A 25,177-nucleotide genomic window follows, 5' to 3' on the forward strand; every position below is an offset into this window, starting at 1 on the left:
CCAAAATAAGCGAAATGAAACAAACCTCAAAGTAGGAAACTATTGAACGCTAGAACATAAATAACTTGGGCCCCAAGCATTTGATTCAACAAATTTTTGGGCAGAAATCAAATCTAGCCCGCGATTTCTTTATGAAAATATTGAAGGCTGGCAATATTTTCAGCAGAAGGGGCAGTTGGAAATTGAAAATTAAGGTTCATATTCAATTTTTGTAAACATATAAAAGAAAGTAGAAAATGTATCCGAAGAGAGTTGATGCGAACCGCGAGCTGAACATCTCACACAGCCTCACATACGGATATATTTGGAGAAGTTTAGATACATAATTATTCCGATATTCTCAGTGCCTGGCATAATTAAAAATTCAATTGATATACTGCATTTTTGTAAATATATTTATATATGTACAATTAGCTTCAAGGAAACGTATCCAAAGAGAGAGTTGATTCGATCTGCGAGCCGAACAACCGATAAAGATATATATGGAGAAGTTAACATATTTTGTATAGGCAAATTTAGTGCAAAATTCACAGTGCCAATTTTATTATTATATTACATTTTTAAAAAATATATGCCATATAGAAAACGTATACAAGTGCGTTGATTCAAGCCGCAAGCCGAACAACTGAGTGAGGCTCACATAAAGATATATATAGAGAAGTTAAGATATCTTTTAGGTAGATATTTATTCTGATATTCAGAATTCAGAATTCATTCAAAATTTTAGCTCTTATATTACTTTTCTGTATATATATGTATGCCATATAACTGACTGACCAACTGACTGAGGCTGACATACACATATATATATAACATAGAGAAGTTGAGATATCTTTTATATATTCATTCTGATAGTCAGAATGAAAACAAAGTCCGAATCGAGCCACGAGCCGAACAACAGACAAAGTTATATATATATGTATATATAGAAAAATATATCTTTTATGTGCATATTTATTCAGATATCCACAGTGGCTGGCATAATTGCGCGCTTGACTGTGACATTTTGTTTAACTATTCGCATTTTGTTAAACAATTTAGTTGTGTTTGTTTGGCTTTTTTTTCGTTTTGCGTTTCGGTCGAGCAGTTTTGTACGTAAGTGAAAAGCAATTCATTTGGCCAGCTACAAATACCAATATATTTATATGTATGTATATATATGTGTATATGTATTTGTGTGCCTTGCCCTGCAGCTTGACATTTTGTCACACATTTATCACGCATACGCCGCATTGGCCGCGGCGTCAATTAACCTTGACTCTTGCCTGCGTCTCAATTGAATTCCGTCAACAGCTGATCGCTAGCCAAAAAGTTTTGCGCGCCAAAAATGTTTAAATACAAATGCTAAATATACGCCTAATAATAAATGGCACACACACACACACTAGCACACACACTCGTACACACAGCTGTTTGTGTAATTATAATTGCCGTAATTACGCTTTCGTTTGGCGTAATTAATTACACCATTCTTTGCTGTAGCTGCCAACGGCTGAGCCCAGCGACATGTGCAGCAGCGATCCAATAGCTGCTACTCACACACACACACACGCACACACACTCGCACACACGCACGCAGCAGGGACCTGGTGTCAGTCTGACTAATGGCCCATGTGGCACGTCGTCCGTTGGGTGGTCACCAAAAGTATATATCCATCTCGCTCGCACGCAGCCATTTTGTCATTATAGCGGGCAGCACGTGCTGCGGCGCCAATATTTTCGACTCACACACAGGTAAGGGTAACGCTTACCTTATATAGGCGCTTAATAATAGTCGCTGGACATATATATATATATACGTATAGTTTTTTTCGTGTGCGTTGTTGCAGTTGCAGCGAGTGCTTTGAACTTTTGCTTTTGTTTATGCCGCAATTGTTAATTCAACTTAATTGCGGCAACAGTTTTACAAGTTACTTAGCGTTCGATTTGGCACTGCCCAAAATGCGAGCTGCTCTCCATTTTGGTCGCCCGACTCGCGACTCGCCGTCTGTCTGTCTGTCTGTCTGTCTGTCTGTCTGTTTGTCATGCATTCCAGCTCGGAGCTCATAAATATGCATTAGCTTTAAGTTATGCACAGTCCGCGCACACACACACACGCACACACACGGCAAATCGTAGTCGTTGCCATAATTCTTAGGCCTAATTATAAATTCATCATTGGGCCCTTTTACAGCGCATAAATGTCTTCGTTTTTGCTGCCTTCATGTTTCTTCTGTGGCGCTCGACAAAATATGCACAACTCATTCGTTTCGTTACGTTTCGTTTTGCAGACTTTTCAATCTCAGACAAATGCGAGGACTCCGGCCTACGCGTCAATGGCAAGGGCAAGAAAATGCGCAAGCCACGCACCATTTACAGTTCACTGCAGCTCCAGCAACTGAATCGACGTTTCCAACGCACACAATATCTGGCACTGCCCGAACGTGCCGAGCTGGCAGCGAGTTTGGGCCTCACGCAGACGCAGGTGAGTCCTCTACACTATATATAACATATATAAATACATAAATAGTTAAATTAAATATAATGAAATGAAAGTTCATAAGGGGCGCAGACTTTTCAACAGCAGTGTTTATGACTTTATGTGCGCTTTGATTTCCTTTGTTGCTTGCAATTCGCAACCAGTTAAAGCTTTGACGAGGCCCAAAGTCTCGATACCAGCGAGAAAGGTTTTTGTGCGGATTTCTTGCAGCTTTATTCCTTATTCTCATTTGAGGTTTTATTATTATGATATATTTACGAAATATGTTGTATTTCGGCCTAGCTCTTGGCTTGAAAGCTAATTTCTATTCGCAGTTTTGTTAGTTGAAATTGTAGTCAGAGAAAATGTAAAGAATTCTCAGCTACAGCCAAGTAAAAATTTAAAAATAATGCTTAATGCGGTTATTTCTTAAGCTATGAAAAATATTTCTTTTCTAAAACTTTTAATAATGCCAATCCCTAAATAAGATTCCCAAATAAAGTAATCAATTAAAGTGAGTTTCTACTTCCATTTAGAATGATTTACATTTATTTAAAGTATGTAAATTCTTTTTATAAGAATTTAATATTAAGAGCCTGCAGCCTTCCATTTGTTTGAAAGTGTAGTCAAATTGATTTTAATTCCTAATGATCAATGCTTAAATATTTTTAAATATTTAGGAAAGAAATGTACCTCATATCTCTTAACCTTTCAAGTACATATCTTTCTCTCTTTCTGCAAAATAATATGGTTTTTATTTGTGTTATATGAAAATTAGACAGGCCTTTTTTCTCCTAAAAGATTTTAGAGCCTGGCAAGAAAACTCTTTCATATTTGCTGCTAACAAGTCTTAAATATTATTTAGAGTTCAGGTTCTGTCTATCTATCTATCTATCTAATTACCTGAAAGCTGAACGCTGGAATATGGCAAAAACGGGAACTTTCATGCGATATGCAAACATTACGTGGCTCAGGGGTCCTCTAAGCACAAAACTCAATTCCCTGGCGAGAGGGTCCTGCCCCTGGGCAGAAAAAAAAACCGAGAGCAGCAGCTAAATGCATTTCAAATTGAATTGTTGACATGCCGCTAATGTTGACTGACAAACGAGCCAAGGCAGTCACCAGCAAGCAACAACAACAACAACAGCAACAACAACGCCCACGCCTGTGACCCACACACACACACAAACACACACACATATATATGGTATCTATGCATGCATATAGATGTAGCTACATAGATACACAGATACATGGTTACAAGCCGGCAGACGGGCCACTAACGACTGTGTTTAATATCATAATGTATGCGCGCTCTTCCCCTCGTTGTTGTTGCTGTTGTTGCTGTTGTTGTTTCCTTTTCACTCATTTTGCACGTGTGTCAATGTCAACTTTTGTATGACAACTCAGCAAAAACAGCAACAACAACAACGACGAGTATCTTTTAAATGCACGCGCTACTGCCCACGACTACAAGAGAGAAAGATACAGAAAAAAAAATAATTGTTGTGAAAAGGCAAAAACAAGGCCTGCCTCTGCCATTGTGGCTGGCTTAGGCGACACCCACCCAGTTTTTCAGTTCAAGTTCCCTGTCCATAGTACGCGATTCCGTTCCCGACTTCCCCACGTCAAACTGTGCCGCATTGTTTTTCTACAAAACTTTTCCACATGAACAGCAAAAAAAAAATAGTTGCAAAAATAAACATAAAAACAAGAACAAAATTGTAACAAAAAGGAAAACAAGTAGATGTGAATGAGTCTCGTTTTTGAGAAATTTATTGATAGTGGGCGTGGGCTTCCTAATTGAATTAGTGTGCCACAAAAGTTCACGCACACACACACGCACAGACTGTGGCACATTGTAAGTCAGCTCAAATGAAACTTGTAAAACAAGTTGAAGACCCTGCTGTCTGCGTGTGTGTGTGTGTTGCGTGGGTGTTGCTCGGCCGCAAGTTGTTTATCAAGATAGTTATTTGAATACGGCTGCGTTGCAGACACAAGTCTCGGCGTCTCTCGGCGTCTGAGGCGGGGCGTGCCACACGGCGGCTGTGTAATAAATTCTTGTGCCAGGCCAAAAGCAGTTTACTTAGTCACCCCATAAACCCTGATTTACAAGAGGGCTCAACCAAATACATATATATATATATATATAGAGAGTCGCCTAGACGAGGGCGCCATAAAATGTGGCAGCCACAACGGAGCACGGCTTGTGGCCGTGCAGCTGTCAATCGATGTCCGCATTGTCAGCGCATGCAGCTTTTCTCGCGCTCTAGCCAAAAAACAGCTAACTAAACAAACAGCCACGCCCACTGCTGGTATATTGCAGTCAGTCAGTCAGTTAGCCGCAGGCTGTGACACAATCAATTTGCCTTTATCTGGCTGACCCTGCGGCATTTGCTGCACTCTGCAAGAGGGTTAAACACAAATATAATTTATGACTGCACCAGAGAGGGTCACCCTCCAAAAGAAAAAGTAGAAAACAGTAGAAACTAACTGTTTCTTTGAGCCAAGTCCTGGCCGGGGCTAGGTCCTGCCGTTGTGTGTGGCCGGCGAGGATAACTTTCGCTTTCGGTGGCGCGTGTTAATTAAAACCGCCCTCGCCGTTAAGTTGAGTTCGGCAGCCGCAGCGGAAGTTTTTTATTGATTTGCCAGCCATATATAGCTATATAGTTTAGCTCTAGCTAAGTTTGTAATTGTTATTGTCCAAGCCACGCCAATGTTTGACCCGTGCAAACAAACCATTGTGCTTTGCCTCAAGATTTATGCGTTACACAAACAACAACTGCATTTGGCCACTCGAGCGACAGCGCCAGCGCCAGCCCCATGGCTTAATGGCCTTCAGCGGGCAACGCCGGACAAGTTGGCCAAGTTAAAGCTTTTAGAGGTTTCTTTTTCTTAGCTATATACTAGCGTCGATTAATATGGGTTTGTCATGAACTAGGCAACGTCCAGCAAGGAGTCGTTTCTTGAGCTGCCCTCAAGTACAAGCGCAAGGTTTTGACTGCCTGTCTATGAAAACTGAGCTAACATCTGGATTATGTTGTGCTGAGTTATGTATATGTAAGGCAGCCAGTCCGATCGGAGCACTATATCTTATTGCTGTCATAGGTATGAATTGCGAAATATGGAGTTTTTGTATGAACAAGTCTTTAGATTTTAGATTTTCAGAGGGAATTTTTGTATAGAGCCCTACTATATCCCATAGCTCTCTTAGGGAGATAAGTTTTTTTTTAATTTTTCATTTAACTTTGCTTATGATCTATCTATATTACAATACACAAAACCACGAGCAGAGCATTAAAACTTCGTTAGCTTGCAGCTGGTTTTTTCACTGGTGCCTTTTTTTTTTGTTGCTGTTGTTGTTTTGTATTTTGGGGCGTGTTGTACAATTTGTTGTTCTTAAAGTTTTGCATGTCGAATACACGTATTCGCATTTCACAAAATGCAGGCAGGCAACGTTTAGCTGAGAGCTTGGAGCAAAGAGCTCGGAGCTCTCGAGTCACGGCTGACACTGACAGCTCGTCGTCCGGCCTAGCCTCAATCTGGCGACACGTTCTAACACCTGCTAATGAAAAATGCAATAGCTATAGATATTGCTATATATATATATACAAAACTGTACGATACAAAACTGTGGCAAATTAAGCTTTTGTTTTTGTATTTGCCGCTGTTTTTTATAGCTGCTGGTTTTTTATTTTTATTTTCATTTTCATTTTTTTTTATTTTTTTAGTGCTGGCTGCAAAATATAATTATGGTAATTTCATTATGATTATTTTTTGCGTCTTCTGCTGCTATAAAACTTGTTTCTGCTGTCGGCCGTCAGCTGCCTTCCTGGCCCCCCCCCCCCCCCCCTCCCCATAGCCCCTCCCCTCCCCACTCGCCTCCCCTCCCCTCCACACTCTTGTGGGCTCTTTCACTTGGCTTTAAGTACGCGCACTTGTAGTTTGATTTTGAAAGTGCATCCGGTGGCTGCTGGATGCCAGATCAATATGCTGCTATATGCCTATATACAAACGCATACTAATACATATATATATATATATATGTGTGTGTGCGAATCGCTTTCGCTTCGATTCAGTTTCAATTAGAGCTAAATGCTGGCTACTGTTTTCGTGTTTTCTTGGCTTACACCGCCTGCCGCCTAATTGAATAATTACATAGAACGTTGGCAGCTGATCGCCAATGCTTCAATATCAAAGAAAAAAAAAGGCACCCAAAAAAAAAATAAACACATAAAACTCTCAAGCTCCAAAAACTCAAACTCGAAGCTGACAGCGCGAGACAAACGCAAACACTCCAAAAATAATAATGTATACAACAACAGCAACAAGAAATCTGTGAAAGAAGCCGAAATTAAACAGCGCTGTTGTCCGTGCGAACCGCTCAACAAGCTGATCTGAAAATGCGAAAGAGAACCTTTTAAACTGCGTGTTTATGAGCTCATATCGGCACATTTTGATCTGGTTGTGCCTGCTCCCACAACAACAACAACAACAACAACAACAACAACAACACTATGCAATGGCAAAGGCCTGGCGCGGCTGGAATGGGCGCAACGCGGCTGGCAAACATTTTGTAGGAGGCCACGCTGACTCGAAAACAAAGGATTTTGAGGATTTTGGCAGCAACATCAAGTTTATGTTTAGCAGATGAACTGCCAAAACGGCGCTTGTGGAAGCTCGCAAGATTCTCAGACTCCACGCAAAATGTTCGCACGAAAAATATAGCAAATATATAGAAATTGATAGAGTTGGCATATAGAAAAGAACCTTACTTAAGAAAAATTCTTCTAAAATAATTGGGATTCAACATATTACAAATACATATTTAAGTGTACAGGTTCAGAAAGCAGGAACAGGTTCAGGAATCAGTTCAATTGAACAATTTAAACTCTGCGTAGGCTCTGTACAGTTTGTGTTTGAATTACATTACAAATAATAGTAAAAAAAAAGAATAAAAAAAGACATTATTAATACTAATAAATATAAAAAAAAGTACAAAAATAATAATAAAATAATAATAATTAATAATAATATCAATTAGAATGCAAATAATAATATAACTAATAATGCAAATAATAATAATAAGAACAACAAACATTCAAATAATAATCAAATTAATAAAAACGTAAATAATAATAACAATTATAAAAAACTATTAATATTACAAAAACAAATAATATTGTTAATAAAACTAGCAATGATAACAATAACAATAATAATAAAATATTATTAATAAAACTAAAATATTAATAAAAATAATAAAATAAAATAATATTCCATTTATTTTATATTCCCCCAAAACGACTGAAAGTATGTGAGGTCTGAGCTTAGAAAAAGGGTTAAGCTTTCTAACAGAAATTTTTGATATATGTATTTATGTTAGTTGCTTTTTCTTGGCCTCAAAATATGCTTCAATTGAATAACAATAATTTCTTTAAACAACTCTTATCACTCAAAAGCTGTGCTAACATTTTGCGGCTGGTTTGTTCAGCTGCCCTGGCCTGTCTGCAAAAATCAACAACGCCTGCTGTGCCTGTGTGTGTGCGAGTGTGTGTGTGTGTGTGTGTGAGTGTGTGTGTTGGCTGCTGCACGCAGACGTAGACGCATCGCCCACGGTGCACACCTTCGCAGCAGCCTTTGTTGCGCTTGTTGCTGCTGCGGCTGCGGCTGCTGCCAGCGATAAGTCTGCTCCACCCCTAGCCCCAACTGATATACAGCAAAGGTCATGGACTTGAAAAAAAGCGAAAAGCACACACACACGCACACACACACGCACACGCACAGACCAAAAGTTGCCGAGGAATTCCAACGAAAACTTTTACAAACATATTTGCTGGCATTAAAATAAAAATTAAAATTAATTTGCACAGCAACCGCAATGCGTTTAGTTTTATTAACTAAACTAAATGTGTGGCAAAAACACAAAACAAAAAAAAAACTAGCACAACTTGATTTAAATAATACAAGTGTCGAGTTAGTATCAGCGGCTAACTTGGAGCGACAGCAACGAAAAAAAAAACAAAAATGAAAATGAAAAACTGGCTGACCGCATTTAAATGCTCAGGCAACGAACGTGACGGCAGCAGCAGCAGCAACAACAACAGCAACAACAATGACAACAACACATCGTATATCAGTGATTGCCTGATTTACGCGCGCAATGTCAATTAAATTATGGCACATAATACAATGTAACTCAGCTGCTGTAGCGGCAACAACAACAACAGCAACAACATGTCTTAATCACACGCACATTGCAACAGCAGCAACAACTTTGAGTGACCCACCAGCAGCAGTTGCTGATCGTCGTCGCCTCCCTATGTCGAAATTTTGCACCGTGCGTTCGCGTAACAGGAACTTTGAATTAAGTTTGATCAGCGCAGTTGTTGTTGTTGCTGTTGCTGCTGCTGATGCTGGTACTAGTAGCTACAACAACAGCAACAACACACAAGTTGCCCATTAACAATGATGCATTGCCCCGAACCGGAGCGACTCAGTGTCTCAGCTTCAGCCGGGCAGCAGACTCGAGATGGGACGGGGCGGGCCGGGACGGGACGGGGCGGGGCGGGGCACTCGGCAATTGCTGACACTCTCAGCGGCAGCTCGTTGGCAGAGTGTCGCCTCTCATCTCTCAATCATCTGGCCCGATCGCCATCGAGTGACAAGTGACCGCATTTGCATTTGAGCGAGCGCATCTAATGCATAGTAAAAGTAGATACAAATGTATCTTGCGTATGCCAAAAGTATCTGCGGCTCGTACGAGATACATAAATGTATCTTGCGCCGAGCGTGGCTTTAATTTGATTGTGTATTGTTTTACGTGCTGTTTGCGCAATCTTGATGCTGCTTGACATCATTTTGGGCAATCAAAATAAGACTAGAAAAAAACTAAAAACTAGATTGGTTGTTGATTTAAGTTTTCGAGAAGTTCTCCGAACTGATTCGTTTCGGCTTAGTTCTTCAGCGGAAGCTCTTTGAACGAATTCATAAAGGTTCCATAACGAATTTCGGGTTTTTTTTGAAAGCTTTTCGAACTAATTCATTTCGATTGATTCCATAACGAATTTCAATTTTGGGCAAAGGTAAACTTCTTGTCGCCAGGAACTATGCTCTGGCCTAATCCCGAACTAATTCACATTTGCTTTCAAATAAATAACTCTTCTTCTAGCTACTCTTCATATCAATTTTGCATATCTCTATGTTTTCATGCCTGACCACGTCAATTTGTCGCATTTCGTTGTTTCCTCTCACTTTTTTCTTGACTCCTTGCGGGATTTACCTGCCTCGCTTATAACAGGTTGTATCGACTTCTGCTGCTTCTGCTGCGGCAACTCATCAACTTGTGGCTATCTATATCGGCAGCATCTATCTTAATAGCAATAGAAAGCAAGTTGGGCTCCTTTTCCTCTTAGCTTTTTTTTCTTCTTTTTACTTATCATTAAGTTTGTGTGTGTTACAATCGCCTGCAACATCCTGTCCTGGCGTCCGACAGGCGCAGCCACTTCCTATTAGTTGGCCCAGCTGTGGCCCAAGAGATTTTGCGCTGACTTGAAAGCAAGTTTCGCATTTCATTCACAATATTTTACAATATTCACAATGCACCAAAACTGGTCAGCGTTGCAGCTTCATCAAATGTGGACAGCTGTGCTGCAGGAAATTACAAAATACAAAAAGTGTGTGTGTGGAAAAAACCGGGCGACAGTTTTAAGCGCTAAAGCCCGGCCTGGCCTGGCTCCAATATGGCTAAGTGAGAGTATTCAAATAAATTAAATTTTATGTTTATTGCGCATAGCACAAATGCCGACGAGCGAGAAAGAGGGGGAGAAACAGAGAGGGGGGAGGGGAGGGCAGGCAGACGAGGCGTCTATCTGGCTGGCAATAGATCTGAGCCGAGTCTTGGGCATGGCTCAAAGTATTGGCCAATAAAACGTGGCGTTTACGTTAAAGGCTGTTGGCTTAATTACGCGCATATCTGCTGACACACACACACACACACTACAGCTTTGACTGTGGCCTCAAAGATGCGTGCTGTGTTTACAGCTCAAGATTTCAGTTACGCGATAATCACAATAATTATTATTTTATTATGAAAAAAAAAAAAGAAAAAGAAAATCAACTTTATGACGACGAGGCCAGGCTCGAGCTGCAGCTGAAGCTGGAGCCAGGCTCTGTCTTGTGATGTATTTTTAATCGATGCGTTGAGATTTGCGCGCTGCGGCCTCCGGCTGTGGGTGGGTGCACTACGATCCGGAGCAAGAAGCTGGGCAAGAGTGAGGGAAGAGTGAGGGAAGAGTGCGGGAAGAGTACAAGAGGAGTGCGGGGCTGGGGATGAGTCAGCGCGAGCTCATGTTATAATTGGTTCTCAAATTTGCGAATCTGTCTCGTGCAATAGTTGGCAATACGAAGCGGCTGCAACCCTTAGCAAAACCCTTAAACCCCTTTAACCTGACCCAACTCCTGCTGCTCCTGCTGCTGCTCCGGCTGCTTGGCCTTGTAAATGCGATGCCAATTAAACTGCTCGAATATCTGCGCGTTGTTCTTGTCATGGGGCCATGTACTTTGACACCCCAATTAATGTTTCTTTTTATTTATTTTTGTTTTCGGGGGGGATTTCTCGATGCGAGATGCGCGCACTGAAAATCTTTAGAGACAACAACAACAGCAGCAGCAAATGACAACAATAGCAGACAACTTTTAACGCTTGGTTAATTTTGTACATTTTTCCACTCTTTTGTTTGTTTTCTGTACTTTTTTTTTTTTGTAGTTTTCCGTGCTGTTTTTCCATTATCATGATCGCTGTTTTGTGATATCCGTTTGCGCTGTGTGAAAATGCATAGAAAAAAGTCAACAACGAAAACCTTAAATAAAACGACAAATAATAGTTAGCTGGCCATGATTTCATTTGGCTTGGTTGAAAAAAAAAAAATATTTAAATTACGACTAAACAAAACAAAACACAACTAAACAAAAAACAAAAAAAAAAAACAGGAAAAAAACCCAAAGAATGCGCTTATATAAATTGTGCAATTACCCGCCACACTTTTTTTTTTTTTTTTAAATATTGTTATCTGTTTTTTAAGATCGCATAAAGTGAAATGAGATCGTCACCAGGGCGTAATTATGAAATGCTGACCACAAATATGATTTGTATACAATGTATATATACCCATTTAATAAGGGCTAAAGCAGGGCATGATGTGCTGCAGTGGAGACAACCAAGTTTTATAAATATCTATAACTATATCCCATTAATCATTAACAGACCATCTGAACTCAGGAACTATACGAGCTAGTGTAAACGAGTTTTGTATAGAATATGGCGTAAAGCAGGGCATGATGAGTTGTAGTGGATATATACATCCTATATATAAATATCAATGCATGCCCATCCGAACTCAGGAAAGTTAAAGCTAAAGTTATCAAAATTTGTATAAAATATGAGGTATAGCAGGGCATAATGTGCTGTAGTTGTCTCATGCAACCTATCTAGATATATATCCATATATATCCCATTAACTATGAACAGCTCATCTTAACTCAGGAACCTTAAGAGCTAGAGTAAGCAAATTTTGTATAAAATATGGGGTAAAGCAGGGCATGATTTTCTCTATCAGACTCATGCAGCCTATCTACATATATAAGTATATATCCCATTCATTATTAACAGCCTATCTGAACTCAGGAACCTTAAGAGCTAGAGTTAGATAATTTTGTGTATAGTTATATCTTATGTATACCTAACTGTAGCCCCTATAACACGTTTTATTTTCAAGCTAAAGTCTGCTTACATAAATTTATGTCGCCTTTCAAAAGATTATTTAACAATTTGTACCCTTATCAAGTTGTTTACAGGGTATCCTCCGTTCTACTCTTCTCACTATTTGAATAAACATTTATAAGCCTCAATGTTTTCTGCTTTTTGCCCTTTTCACTTAATTTGTTCGCCCGTTTGACATAGTATGAATTGTTTTAGTTATTTAATATATATATAGAGTTTTGTTGTCTTCTTCCAGCTCCGAGCCCGTTCCAATTTAGTGGAGTCGGTGTGCGACGGCGTGGAAAATGTTTCAAGTGCATTTTTATGAGCGCTCTTTAATTTTGTGGCTATGCAACGCCGCAAAAGAATTTGTGCGAGCAGCAATTTAAATAGCGGTAATTAAAGTTGTGGTTAAATAATTGACTAAGTGCAGAACAGCAGCTATTTAATAGAGGGGGAAAATATGAAATAAAAGAACTTCTAACTATCCAAACATGCTCCGATATTCACATAAAGCAAGAAGTTCGTAGATTTCGAAATATCTGGAGAACAGCTACAGATCTTGCAATATATATATATATATATATATTAATATACGATGATCTATTACTGACTAGATTTGCTGAAAAAATTTCCTCTCGCATCATCCGAGCAAAGTACAGGGTACATTTCCGTACAACTCAACGTTCTCCAATTTACGTCTTTGCAAGCGGCGCATTGTTACATTTCCAGCTTGAGTTGGGCTTCCCAGTATATATATAAATCTCACAAACTTTCGTATATATACATATATAGTATATAATAACGAATAGATACGTCAGTATATCGACACGTGATCGAGTATATTAATCAGAGACAACAAGTATGCGGGTATTTCTTTCGACGGAATCGCATTAATATTAAACAGACAGCTTGGCTTTAAGTATTTCCCAAAACAGCAACAGCTGCGTCTCAAGAGCTGGCTACCAAAAAATAATAGTAAAAAATATATACTATTTGTTAGATTGTCAGTTAGTTGCGTTTCGCCCCTCCCCTTTCGTTCCCCCCCTCATGACATAAGCAGCTAGTTGCGAGCTGAAATGTACTTTTAGCTGGTTCGACTGTCACCTGCTGCAGGCAGCGAAGCCGAAACTAAATTAAATATGACTAATATTTTGCAGTGACTGTAGCACACACACACACACACACACACGCTGAGATAACAAAAACAACCATAAGCAGAGACAGAAAGCACAACAACAACAACAACGTTGACTAAGTAAAACTTAAATGCGCGTCGCGCTCTCGAGTTTTGTTCGACAAAAATTTTTATTATTGTTGCTGCTGTTGTTGTTGTTGTTGTGCGCGTTCCGCCCCGTCACGCCCTCCTCACAAGCCAGCAGCGACGCGACGTCAACTTGGAACTTGGAACTGCAGCAGCAACTGCTCCGCAGCGTCCCCCCCCCCCCCCCCCTTCTTGCTGCTGCTGCGGTTGTATCTGCTTAGAATCTCACCTTGACAATTGTTGATCAAATGTTGCCGCCAATTTATTGTTGAAAAATTTTTGCGTCAGCTGCTGCTGCTGTTGCTGCTGTTTTTCATCATAATTTTTGAGCAGTTGTTGTTGCTGTTGATGGATTACAAAAGCACAACTGCAACACTGACTCAGTTTTAGTTGCTGGCTACAAATTAGAATTACAAAATTTCAAGGCCTTGCAGGTGAATCAAAAGCGAATGAGAATTCGAATTCGCTGTCGCAGTCGCTGTCGCAGTCGCAGTCGCAGTCGCCGCTGACGTCGCAGTCGCAGTCGCCGTCGTATTTGTATTCGTTTACGTATTCGCAATTCGCATTGCATGCTGCTGTTGTACAATTTTCAATAGTTCACAGACAACAAAACTGTGACTGGAACGTACATGGGAACAGTTTCCGGATTTGACAACAATGTTGCACAACAAACAGCACGGCTTTAAGAATGGCAAACGGACAACGCCGGATGCGCATCATCCGTTCGCGCTCTGTGAACAGTCGCGAGATTTGTCGCAGCAGCAACTGTTGCTCCCGCAGCTGTTTAATTGTTTCTGCGTATGCAGCCAGGAATGGCAAAAGGCGCATTTCTGTGCGCCTATAAAGCACTAATTGAGTTAGTAAAATGCTCGATTTGTCGCTAGAAATTCTCTAACTTGGTCGATTGGCATGCGGCTAACTTGTTGGCCCCTTCGCTGGCATACACAGCCCAAAATGCGAACACGAACTGAGCCCAGAACGAAGGCTGGACAAACGTCTAACAACTTTATCAGCGTATTGTATATTAACGTATTAATATAAATGGGTTGCAATTGGCCGTGTTCAAACGAAACTTGTTGAAAGTATCTGAATGCGTGTATCTTTCTCCTGTCACATTTTATGGCTCGCTTCAAGTACGTGACTGAAAGCCAACAGCAGCAGCAGCAGCGGCAGCAGCGGCAGCAGCGGCAGCAGCGGCAGCTGGTGAAATGCTCATGCGTGGCAGCGATTAAGCAATCACCGTAGCAACAGCAACAGCAGCAACAGCAACAGCAGCAGCAGCATCATGTGCCTATATAGAAATTAGATCAATATCTTTATTTATTTATAAATTGTTTTACGTGGCTGCCTCCAAGGAGTGCGCTCATTTCTTATTAAGCGCAACGCCGGCAACAACCAACAGCAACAGCAACAACATCGGCAACAGCAAGTTGTTGTTAATTGTTGTTGCTGTGTTAGAGACGTTATATAAACTGGCCGCTGACTGTTGCAACGCCAGCTCCGGCCTTGCCTAATTGCATATTTATTGTTTATTAAGCAGCGTTTCCCGCGGGGCAAGCTCATAACTTGCCACTGGCTACCGCTGCCGCTGCTGTTGCTGTTGCGTCTCATTCACTTTTACGCACTGCCTATATATGCATAAATTAATGAAGCGCGCGCCATTCATTGCACCGCGTCTAGTTGCCCATTGATAAAGATCAATGGCATAGCCGAGACAACGTCACACAACACCCCGGGGAACAGCAGCAGCAGCGCCGTAGTCGGAGCTCGGCTGTAGATCGCCGTCTAGGCCAAAATGGTCAACTTGTCGCATACTTTGCATGGCTGCGGCCACTGAGCTTCACTGAGCAGCACTTGGCCAGCACAATTCCAGCCACGTGCGTGGCCAAGCCGGGCTCCGTTTGAGGTCAACTAGCTGCAATCTCTGCCGAGCTGGACAAACATGCCCGCCGGCCACGTGTTTCAACTTTGAACGTGGCTGCCGCTGCTGTTGCTGCTGCTGCTGCTGCTGATAATGTTACTGCTGCTGCTGCTGTTGGGGCACGGGCTGCCATCGATTTGCTTTCAATTTGTTTGGCAGCGGCTGGCCAGGCGGTGTTAACTTGCGTTCATTTGCCGTGCTCCGCAGGCTGAGATGCTGACTCTGCTGCTGCTGTCTCTGCTGCTGCTGTTGTTGTTGTTGTTGTTGCTGTTGCGTTGCCGCCTGGCCTTGAAGCCTTTGAGCGTTTTTTGTTGAAACTGTTGCCGTTGCTTTCTACTTTAGTTTTTTTTTCTGATTTTTTTGGGTTTTCTTGTTTTTCGGCGCTTTTGGCATGCACATGGGGTAGGCGTTGCCCAAAACAGCCCGCAACGATTTTATTTGGAAATCACTTTTGTTGCACCTACCCAGACGGAGACCCAGACCCAGACCCGGGCTCAGGCCCAAAGTTCCAGTCCAGGGCCAGTCGCCATCTCGCTGATGCTGTATTAGTGTCTGCTTTTTCGGATATTTTTTCTCTCTCTTTTAGTTAAGGTTAAGCAGCCGCTGTTAACAAGCGGCTGGGCAAACGAAAGACTTAGGCAGCGAACTTGAAATAAAAATAAATAAACTACCTTTCGCCTTGACTGTAGAACGTTTGCATGTGGCCTTTAATGAGCTCCATAGCTGAGGCTGAAAACTGAAGACCGCGTTCGTCTCTACAGCATGTGCGTGACACTTGACTCTAGGGCATGGCACATGGCTGGAGAGAGAGAGCGAGACAGAGAGAGAGAGAGAGGCAGGGTTAGAGACGTGCGCTTTTCAAAAGAAAACTTTTGTTTCTCTTTGCCACGACATGGCATTGTGTTCATTATTATTTATATATATATATATATTTTTTCGTTTTCGTTTTTTTTTTTCTGAAATTTTTGTAGTACATTTTAAAGCCATTGCCTGCCCTGCGGCGCAACAGCAACAGTTGCTGTTGTTGCTGGCTGCATATAAAATTATAAACAAATTTTGCCGTTGCCAGCACGTAAAACAGCAACAACAGCAGCAGCAGACAATCGCATGCAATGTACAAATTTTCCAACAATGAAAAGGCAGCAGCAATAACAACAACAGCAACAGCCTGAAAATAATAACAATAATAAAATGAAAATGCTACGGCCGGCAAGTTGCGTAATCCGTCAACCATGGCAGTCAAAAGAGCAACGCAGCGAGAAAAGCTAAAACAACAACAACAGCAGCAACAACATCTACTTACAATCTCAGCTGAGACTCTTGTGTCTTTGGTGGTGGGTGGGGCTGCAGCTGGTTGTGGTTTCTCTGGCACGCAACAATTGTGTAGCCCAGAGACAACATGCAAAGCGACAGCAACAGCAGCTGACACAAGAGCAACTGTTGCTGCTGTTACTGCTGCTGCTGACGGCAATCGCGAATTTGCAATCTATTTCTTAAACATTAAATAATAAATGCGTTTTGTTTGTGCGTTTATTTGGCTTTTACTTTTTTTTCTTGTTGCGCTAGATAAAAATCTTTGCCGCGTTTTATGAATGATCGCCAGCGAGTGGCCCCCCTCACAACCCCCCCTCACCTCTCCCCCTGCTGCTGCTGTCAGTGCCAAAAAGCACTTGTTGCGCCAGCTTCAACTTGTTATTGTTGCTGTTGCTGCTGCTGCTGCCCGTCGCCGGCTGTTGACGAACAACTTTAGCGACAAGATCATAAATCAAAATTTTATTTCATTTCGCGCTGCCTCTCTCTCTCGCTCTACCTCTCTCCCCTTCCTTCTATCTCGCTCTCTGTGTGTTGCGCACATTTAAATTTTTATGATTTTAGTTTTTTTGTTGTTATTTTTGCTTCTTTTGCGCATAAATTAAAAATTGCCGCTGCGCTGGCGATTGCAGCGCGATTAAAATAGATTGCCCGCTGGCGACCGGCGACCGGAGGATGACGTCGCTGCCTAAGCACGTCGCCATCAAATACCCACTGACTAACTGACTAACTGACTAACTGTCTTAGTGGCTGACTACCTGACTAGCTGGCTACCAGTCTTGAGCGCAGCTGGCGCGTGCTTGTTGTGTTGTGTTGTTGGAAGGAAAGTTTATGGCCGTTAGCTGTCATAAAAAAAAGCCGAGATCAGCAAAATTCAACTGATGTCAAAATGAAAGTGAACACGGTGCGTATGCGCATTATGTGGAGCTCAGCAAATTATCAATGGATCAGCAATTGCTGCTGCTGCTGCTGCTGCTGCTGCTGTCAATTTGGCTGCTTCGGCAGAGGCCGCATTTGAATGTGCCATTAATCAGGCTAAACAAAATGTTTACAAAATGTAACAGCAGGCGGGCAGAATGGCAAAATGCGGCAAGAGCTAATTCAAAGAGCCGCCAGCAGCGGGCCAGCGGGCCGGCAAGTAAGAAAATGGTTTTAATGTTGGCCGCTTTTGCAAATTCGCGCACCAAAAATGTGCTGCAAATATGTTAAAATCTTGTTGCATGGAATTTATGAATGAAAAGCCACAGAGCCACAGAGCCAAAAGGCAGCAGCAAAAAGCCAACTTATTGTTGCACCAACATAACAAGCAGCAAGCTGAGAACAATGCGGGGAAAAACACACCAGGCAGCCCAGATTGTTGCCGCTGGCCATAAATTTGTGAACAGCAACAAGAGCAACAACAATAAGAGCCAAGTGCAACGCTCGAGAAGAAACAAAATTGCACATTTTGCAGACAACATTTGTAGCTGGAAAATGCAACAACAACAACAACAGCAAGAACAACAACAACGGCAGCAATTGCTTTTGTTATATATTTTTTGGGGGGCGTTGTTGTTGTCATTAGCCGGGCGCAGCGTCGCTGCTGTCTCGTCTATTTACTTAGACAACGGAGCAGCAGCAGCAGCAGCAGCAGCAGCAGCAGCAGCTAATAAAGTGGTAACTTCCTTGGAGCTGCATTATTTATGGCCAGCGAGCGCTGGCCGGGCCCTTAGCCGGGGCGTGGCATTGCCATAATTTATCATAGAAAAGGCAAAAGTGACGGCGACTCTTGTCAGTTTCTAAAGAAACTGAAATCGTTTTCTTATTTGACCTTTTTTTTGGCCGTTTTTTTGTTGTTGCTCCCACACAAATCATGCAAAAAGCACACACAAACGAATATGTTCGGGTTGGTTCAATAATCAATTGCGTTATCTTTTCCCACGTTTTAAATGCTCAACTGTCAAATGAATTAAATGCCCAGTCGCCAGGCGATTTGAATTAAGACCAAAAAAAAACACGCACTTTGGCTAAGTCAAACAGAAACCAGTTTCAACTGCGCGCACACACAGGTGCGCAAAGCTCTGATATGCAACAGCAGCAACAACAACAACTGCAACAACAACAACAACAACAATTGCAACAGCAACAACAACTGTTGCAGCTCGACTATTAGAAAGCCTGTACATTTGGCCAGCGCTGGGGCGCATCTGTTGGCTGTCGACTGGCCATCAATTGTGGTTCTGCCACGCATAAATTATATGGCCAAGTGACATTTTGCGGAAGTGATCAAGCAACAAGATGTAGCAGAAGAAGAAGAAGCACCAGCAGCAGCAGCAACAGTAGAAGTGTTGCCATATGACTATGAGCACGCTACAAAGTGGGTTAAAAGGATAATGCCAGAGACTAAACAGCAAGAGGCAGCACAGACTTTCGTTGGATAAGCCGAAGAGCTGAATACCCTTGCATATGGGAAATTTACTGAGCAAACAACAATTATGTTCTATGACAGCTAAATGATATAGTACAAAGATTTTGATTGAATTTGGAAGAGGTTTTTAAAATATGTATGTAAAGAAAATATTATCTGTTGTCTGGGGAAATTTTTAATATATATATATATATATGTGTATACATATTATTATTCTATCTGCCTTTTGATATATATTGAGACAGAATGAACATTTAACTATCTATATAAAAGTATATATGGTATATATCTCATATATATTTGGAAACAACAAAGTTTTCTACTCAACAGGCATTTTAATTAAGCTGAGCTTAATATATATATATATAGAAAATATTATCTGTCATCTGACAACAAAAAACAGAAAAGTTGTTCATTTAAGAGGCAGTGCATCATTTGCCAGCCATATGATATAGTCACACGATCTAGTTGAATTCCATTTAGGTACTTTTTTGACAGCCAAAAGAAGCGTCTGTAATCAGGTTAAGCAACATTACTTTAGGAAGAGCCCAGTTCGTATAGGTTATTTAAACAAATAAAGTTTTTGACAGCCAAAAGAAGCGCCTGTCTCCAGATTGAAGAAAAGTAACTTTACGTAGAGCTCAGTTCCTATAGAACATATACCCATATAAATGGATAATCATGTTTATTTTTACAGCAATAAAGAAAAATTACTTTCAAAAAAGTGTCTGCTGCAAACTCTTCAATGCGCCTCGCATTTCTTGACCATAATAATAATATGCCCTCTTTGGCTGAAGGGTATGGGCAAAAGTCTGGCTAAGAAGACAGATCTGTCGGTTGCTGCGGCTGCTGCTTCAAGTGACACAGTGACATGCTAATTTCTCGTTTCAGTTTTTTCTCTTCATCTTCTTCTTCTTCATTTTGCCGTTGTTTGCCATATTTGTCCATATGAAAGTGGTACAAATTGATGCGAGAGCCACAGAAACAGAAACCAATGGAGCTGCAGATGTGGACGACGACGAGTGCGATTGCGATTGCGATTGCGAGTAGCTCGTTGCCATGACATAAGGCTGATTGACATTTGACAGACTGTCCGTCCGTCTATCAGTCAGACAGTCTGTCCGACTACACTTTTACTCTCGTGCGTGGTTTCTACGTTTTTATTATTTTTTTGCATAGATATGTATATTTTTAGCCAGTCGAGTGGTGGGCAAGTCTAAAGTGTTCTTCAGGAAATATGCCAAATATTCATATATATTTTGTGCCCCGATCACATTTTCCAGTCAATTGCAGTTTTTAGTTTGTGTTATATAATTATTTGTGTTAACACACTTTTTCAAAAGCTGTCAAAACATATTTCAAATGCAAATCCGACAATTGAGCGGCCGTTGGACAAGTCAATTTGAAAGTTTATCATTTTATATATACATATTATGAAAATTTTTCATATGATTAAAATTTAGCTCTCTCTCGTCTGGGTTTTACTTATGTATCAATATTAGTTGGTTTATTTTGGAAAAGCTTTTCGACAATATTTTATCATCGAGCTCGTATTTTGCGCTTGGTTTCTCTTGCGTAACAGCTGACAAAAACAAAAGTCAAACCAGCTACAAGAAAATAATAATAAATATTTAAAGCTGTTGCAAATGGTGTCTTAAGCATCTTATATAAATATATATATATATATAGATATAGATAGTTATATGTTCGTAGATCAAGGCAAGAATTAGCTAAACGATGCTCGTGAGCAGCTCAATTGAAGCGCTTCGCTTGCCCCCGTTCCCATTTCGATATCGTGTGCCGCTTGATTGCGCATTCGATCGAAATGAAAATCGAAAATGAAAATGAAAATCAACAATGAACAGACACAACAATTTTCGGCTACCGTTGCCCGCCCAGTGCCAAAGTCGTCAATGTCAACGATCCGACGGCGCGCGGCGACAATCCGACGAACCGGCAATCTGGCGATCCGACGATCCGGCAATCCGGCGATCCGAGCGATTAGCGCACATGTCTGGCCATAGTCAATACCGGTAGTTATCGCTTAATTGAATCAACTGCCGGCGGAATGCACATAAAAATCAGGCCCAGTCGCTGGCGGAGGCGCAGGCCCAGAGTCAAGCTCCAAACATTGCCAAACTCTTTTTATGGGGCGACATAAAAACGCAGCCAGTGAAATTCGCAGCCAAAAGCCACATCAAAATGGGCAGCAAAACGGTTGTAAAATGTTGAGTATGTCAAAAAGTAGCAGACTGGCAGATACCCTATAACTAAGTCTAATGTGTTTCTATGCTAGCTTATAGCTTGTGTGCGATTGTCCAACAACTTTTGGCATACATATATTATATAGAAAATAAAACATGTCAAAAAGTAGCAGACTGGCAGATACCCTGTAACCAAGAAAATTATTTCGCTGAAAACCTTTCTGTATTTTCCGAGCGATGATTATCCAAAAACTTTTGGCATACTTAGCTTGAGTAGAAAAATAAGGCATATCAAAAACTAGCAGACTGACAGATACCCTATAGCTAGGTCAGAAGTGCTTCTGCTCTAGCTTATAGCTTGTGTGCGATTGTTCATAAACTTTTGGCACACTTAGATTAAGCAGAAAAACAAAGCATGTCTAAGAGTAGCAGACTAAAAGATACCCTTTAACCAAGTCTAAAGATTATTTCTTCAATCATTTTCCGCATGCTCTGTGCGATTGTCCAACAACTTTTGGCATACTTCGATTAAGTAGAGAGCTATAATATTTTTTAAAATGTAAAAAGTAAAGTATGTATGGCAAATATCCACCTTTATCTACCCACAAATATCGCTGAGACCAGGTATTGCTGCTATTTAAGATTTCTGCTGTTTGTTACATACGTACACACACGTTTAGCATACCCTGTTTTAGTTCACAGAGTGTATAAAAAGTTAAACAAAAGGAAAAGAGCGCATGCTACGCTACAAAAATTCAGCCAACCGCGAAGAACGACCTTGAACAAGTCGGCTATAGATACATATATGTATTGGAATACGGCCATATAAATATATATATATATATATACAGCTACAATGTACGTTGGGTCTATGTGAGAGATTGCAAACTGTAGATACAGTTAAAAGCGCGCATAAATAGCATTAGATACAGATACGCGCTGCTGTTTTGTATCTATATTTATACATACACTTCAGTCAGAGCCACAGTCAGAGCCGGAGCCAGAGATTGAGCTGCTGCGGCAAATGCTGCCGTTGGCTTTCAAAAGTGAAGTGCGCACAGCTCAGCGCACAATTAGTTCTACACAACAACAACAACAACAACAAGAGATACACGTCTCGACTCGCTGCGATTCGAAAATGAAAATTGAAAGTAACTGTGAGATACATTTTTGGCTCATTTGCTGTCGCTTCAAGTGTGTGTGCGTGCGTGTGTGTGTGTGTGTGATGACGAAATCGGCGACGCGCGGAAATTATACTGCACAAAAACTCATGAATACACTTAGACTCACACTCACACTCGCACTCACACTCATAGCTGCTGACAAGATTTTTCTGGCAGTGTCACACGCTGCCAAAATGTGTTTCTGTTTTCTGTTCCTGCTGTTGGATGCATTTTAGCTGCCAGCTGCTTTTCACAAGCGTTCACTTTTAATTTCATATGAAAAGCTGTTTGAAAAGCCGTCGCCGCCGTCGCCACAACAACAAAAATCAATCTGTAACTAACTTAGTCAATAGATAGTTACAATCGATTCTCTTTTGAATGTTAATCGGCAATGCTGGGCTATTACTTAATTAAAGCCGGGTCTGCGCTTTTTATAGCCAAACAGACAACTTAATTTCTATTTACGGTAATTCACAGCACAAACTGAAACTCATGCTGACTTGTTGACGGCCTAGAAATTGCGTCACAAGTGCTCAGAATATCTGTACATCAAAATAGACTGTATATAAATATAAATCTATATATATAAATCTATATATATATGTATGTGCTCCGTTTATTTATGTGTTGTCCTTTGCGTTTTGCAGGTGAAAATCTGGTTCCAGAATCGTCGCTCCAAGTACAAAAAGATGATGAAGGCCGCTCAGGGTCCGGGCACCAACAGCGGCATGCCACTCGGCGGCGGTGGACCCAATCCTGGTCAGCATAGTCCTAATCAAATGCACAGCGGTAAGTTCACAGCTAACACCTGACTATATATATATATACGATAATAGTACTCATAGAGCGCGCATATCTCTTATCTTTTGGTCTTCGAACAGGCGGTAATAACGGCGGTGGCTCAAATAGCGGCTCACCCTCACATTATCTACCTCCCGGACATAGTCCAACGCCATCAAGTACGCCTGTGTCTGAGTTATCACCCGGTAAGTGCTTAAATCTAGATATATATATATACCCATAATGATTGATTGATTGACGGACTGACAGACTGACTGACTGACAGACTGATTGACTGACTGACTGACTGACTGACTGACAGACTAATTGACTGATGAACACACAACTTAAGCCCGAAGAGCTTGTTTTATTTTTCCACATGCAAGTGTGGAAAATGGGTGGAAATCGGTTTTATAAGACTATTTTGTTTTTAGCCGCTTCAAATTCATTTTCAAAAATCGAAGTAGAAAGGCATTGAAGGATAATCCATTCTTCGAAAATATATCTCTATTTACTCGAGATATTTTATGTATTTTTTATATATACCTCCCGCCCAATCGACGGACTATAACTCGCTTAAATTAAGTACGATTTTGAAAAGGCCTTTTGGACGTTCTATTAAAAAGCTTAGATACAAAAATTGGTCAGTTACAGAACTGAACCCATTTCCATCTCAAGCTAATATCTGATGTTCCTAAGCTTGCCCCTGTTAAAATGTTCCGCCTAAAACTTCTCCCGTTATCGCTCTTATCGTTCTTATCAGAGTTCCCACCAACGGGTCTTAGTCCGCCAACGCAAGCGCCATGGGATCAGAAACCGCATTGGATCGATCATAAGCCACCGCCGCAAATGACACCGCAGCCACCTCATCCAGCGGCGCCGCATCCGCAAACGCATCACCACAATCCGCCACCTCAGATGGGCGGTTATGTGCCGCAGTATTGGTATCAGCCCGAGACGAATCCTTCATTACTAACGTGAGTACCACGCCCAAGCCGAAGTCAACTAATGCAAGCCAATTGCCGCCGCCAGCTAACTGACCAAAATTTTCTTTTGCATTTTTCTTGTGTTTTTCCTTTTTGCTTGCAGCGTTTGGCCGGCGGTTTAACAGCACCCGAATCAGCTGCACCCGCCGCCAACCGCCGCCGCCGCCGCCGCCGCCGCCGCTGCCGCCGCCGCCGCCTGGCCACAGTCTGCGGCAGCGCAATGCTACGAGGCAAGGCCCTGCGCCGAACTGAATCTGCACCACAATCCCCATCATCATCATCATCATCAGCATCATCATCATCAGCATCATCAGCAACATCATCATGATGCGGTTTTCGTGGGCGATGGCGACGGAGTCGCGACGGGGCACTGAATGTGACCCAAAAAACAAAAATATATATACACATAAAGAAATCTTAGCCAATAATTGAATATTGATTGAGCATTGATTGATGAATATACTTATAAGAACATTGTAAAATACTAAATAATTTTGTATATTTAAATTTTAAAATGTGAATGAGTCGTTTTACAGTAAGTCTCTATAAGAAATAATAATAAAAAAATAAAAGTAAATAATAAAAATAAAAAACACACAGACAGACATTCCTCAATATAATTTTATGCAAGTATAAAACGTGTCCTTCACATTGTTTCTATAAATATATATATACTTTTTTTATGTAAACTATAGCAAATTGCATATTGTACAAATATGAACAATAAAAGAAAACGAGTAAAAAACACAAAAAAAAAACTAAATCAGCTGTTGATCTTAAGCCCTTTTTTTGTAGAGCCAAGCAAACGCAAAGGTATAATTTGTTTTTGTTTCGTTTTTTAACAAAAGCAAACAGACAAAACAAAAAGAATCAGTTAAAATCAGATCTCAACGGAATATTTTGCATATAATTTTCATAATGAA

At 41.0% G+C, this 25,177-nt stretch overlaps 1 protein-coding gene across 1 annotated transcript in view; it reads left to right on the forward strand.

Moving 5' to 3' along the window:
* Dll (Distal-less) overlaps nucleotides 1–24,755 on the forward strand; it is a 29,576-nt gene extending 4,821 nt beyond the window's left edge. Inside the window, exons 3-7 of the mRNA XM_064684282.1 lie at nucleotides 2,271–2,464; nucleotides 23,136–23,277; nucleotides 23,370–23,474; nucleotides 24,032–24,245; nucleotides 24,358–24,755. Coding sequence (XP_064540352.1) covers nucleotides 2,271–2,464; nucleotides 23,136–23,277; nucleotides 23,370–23,474; nucleotides 24,032–24,245; nucleotides 24,358–24,376 — 674 coding nt within the window. The 3' untranslated portion in view covers nucleotides 24,377–24,755. The remainder of the gene's footprint in view (nucleotides 1–2,270; nucleotides 2,465–23,135; nucleotides 23,278–23,369; nucleotides 23,475–24,031; nucleotides 24,246–24,357) is intronic.
* The last annotated feature ends 422 nt before the right edge of the window (nucleotides 24,756–25,177 follow it).

The sequence above is a fragment of the Drosophila montana genome, unplaced genomic scaffold (assembly GCF_035044405.1).
Source record: "Drosophila montana isolate Dmon_TW-CO22-7 unplaced genomic scaffold, ASM3504440v1 contig_2716_1, whole genome shotgun sequence".
Taxonomy (NCBI): domain Eukaryota; kingdom Metazoa; phylum Arthropoda; class Insecta; order Diptera; family Drosophilidae; genus Drosophila; species Drosophila montana.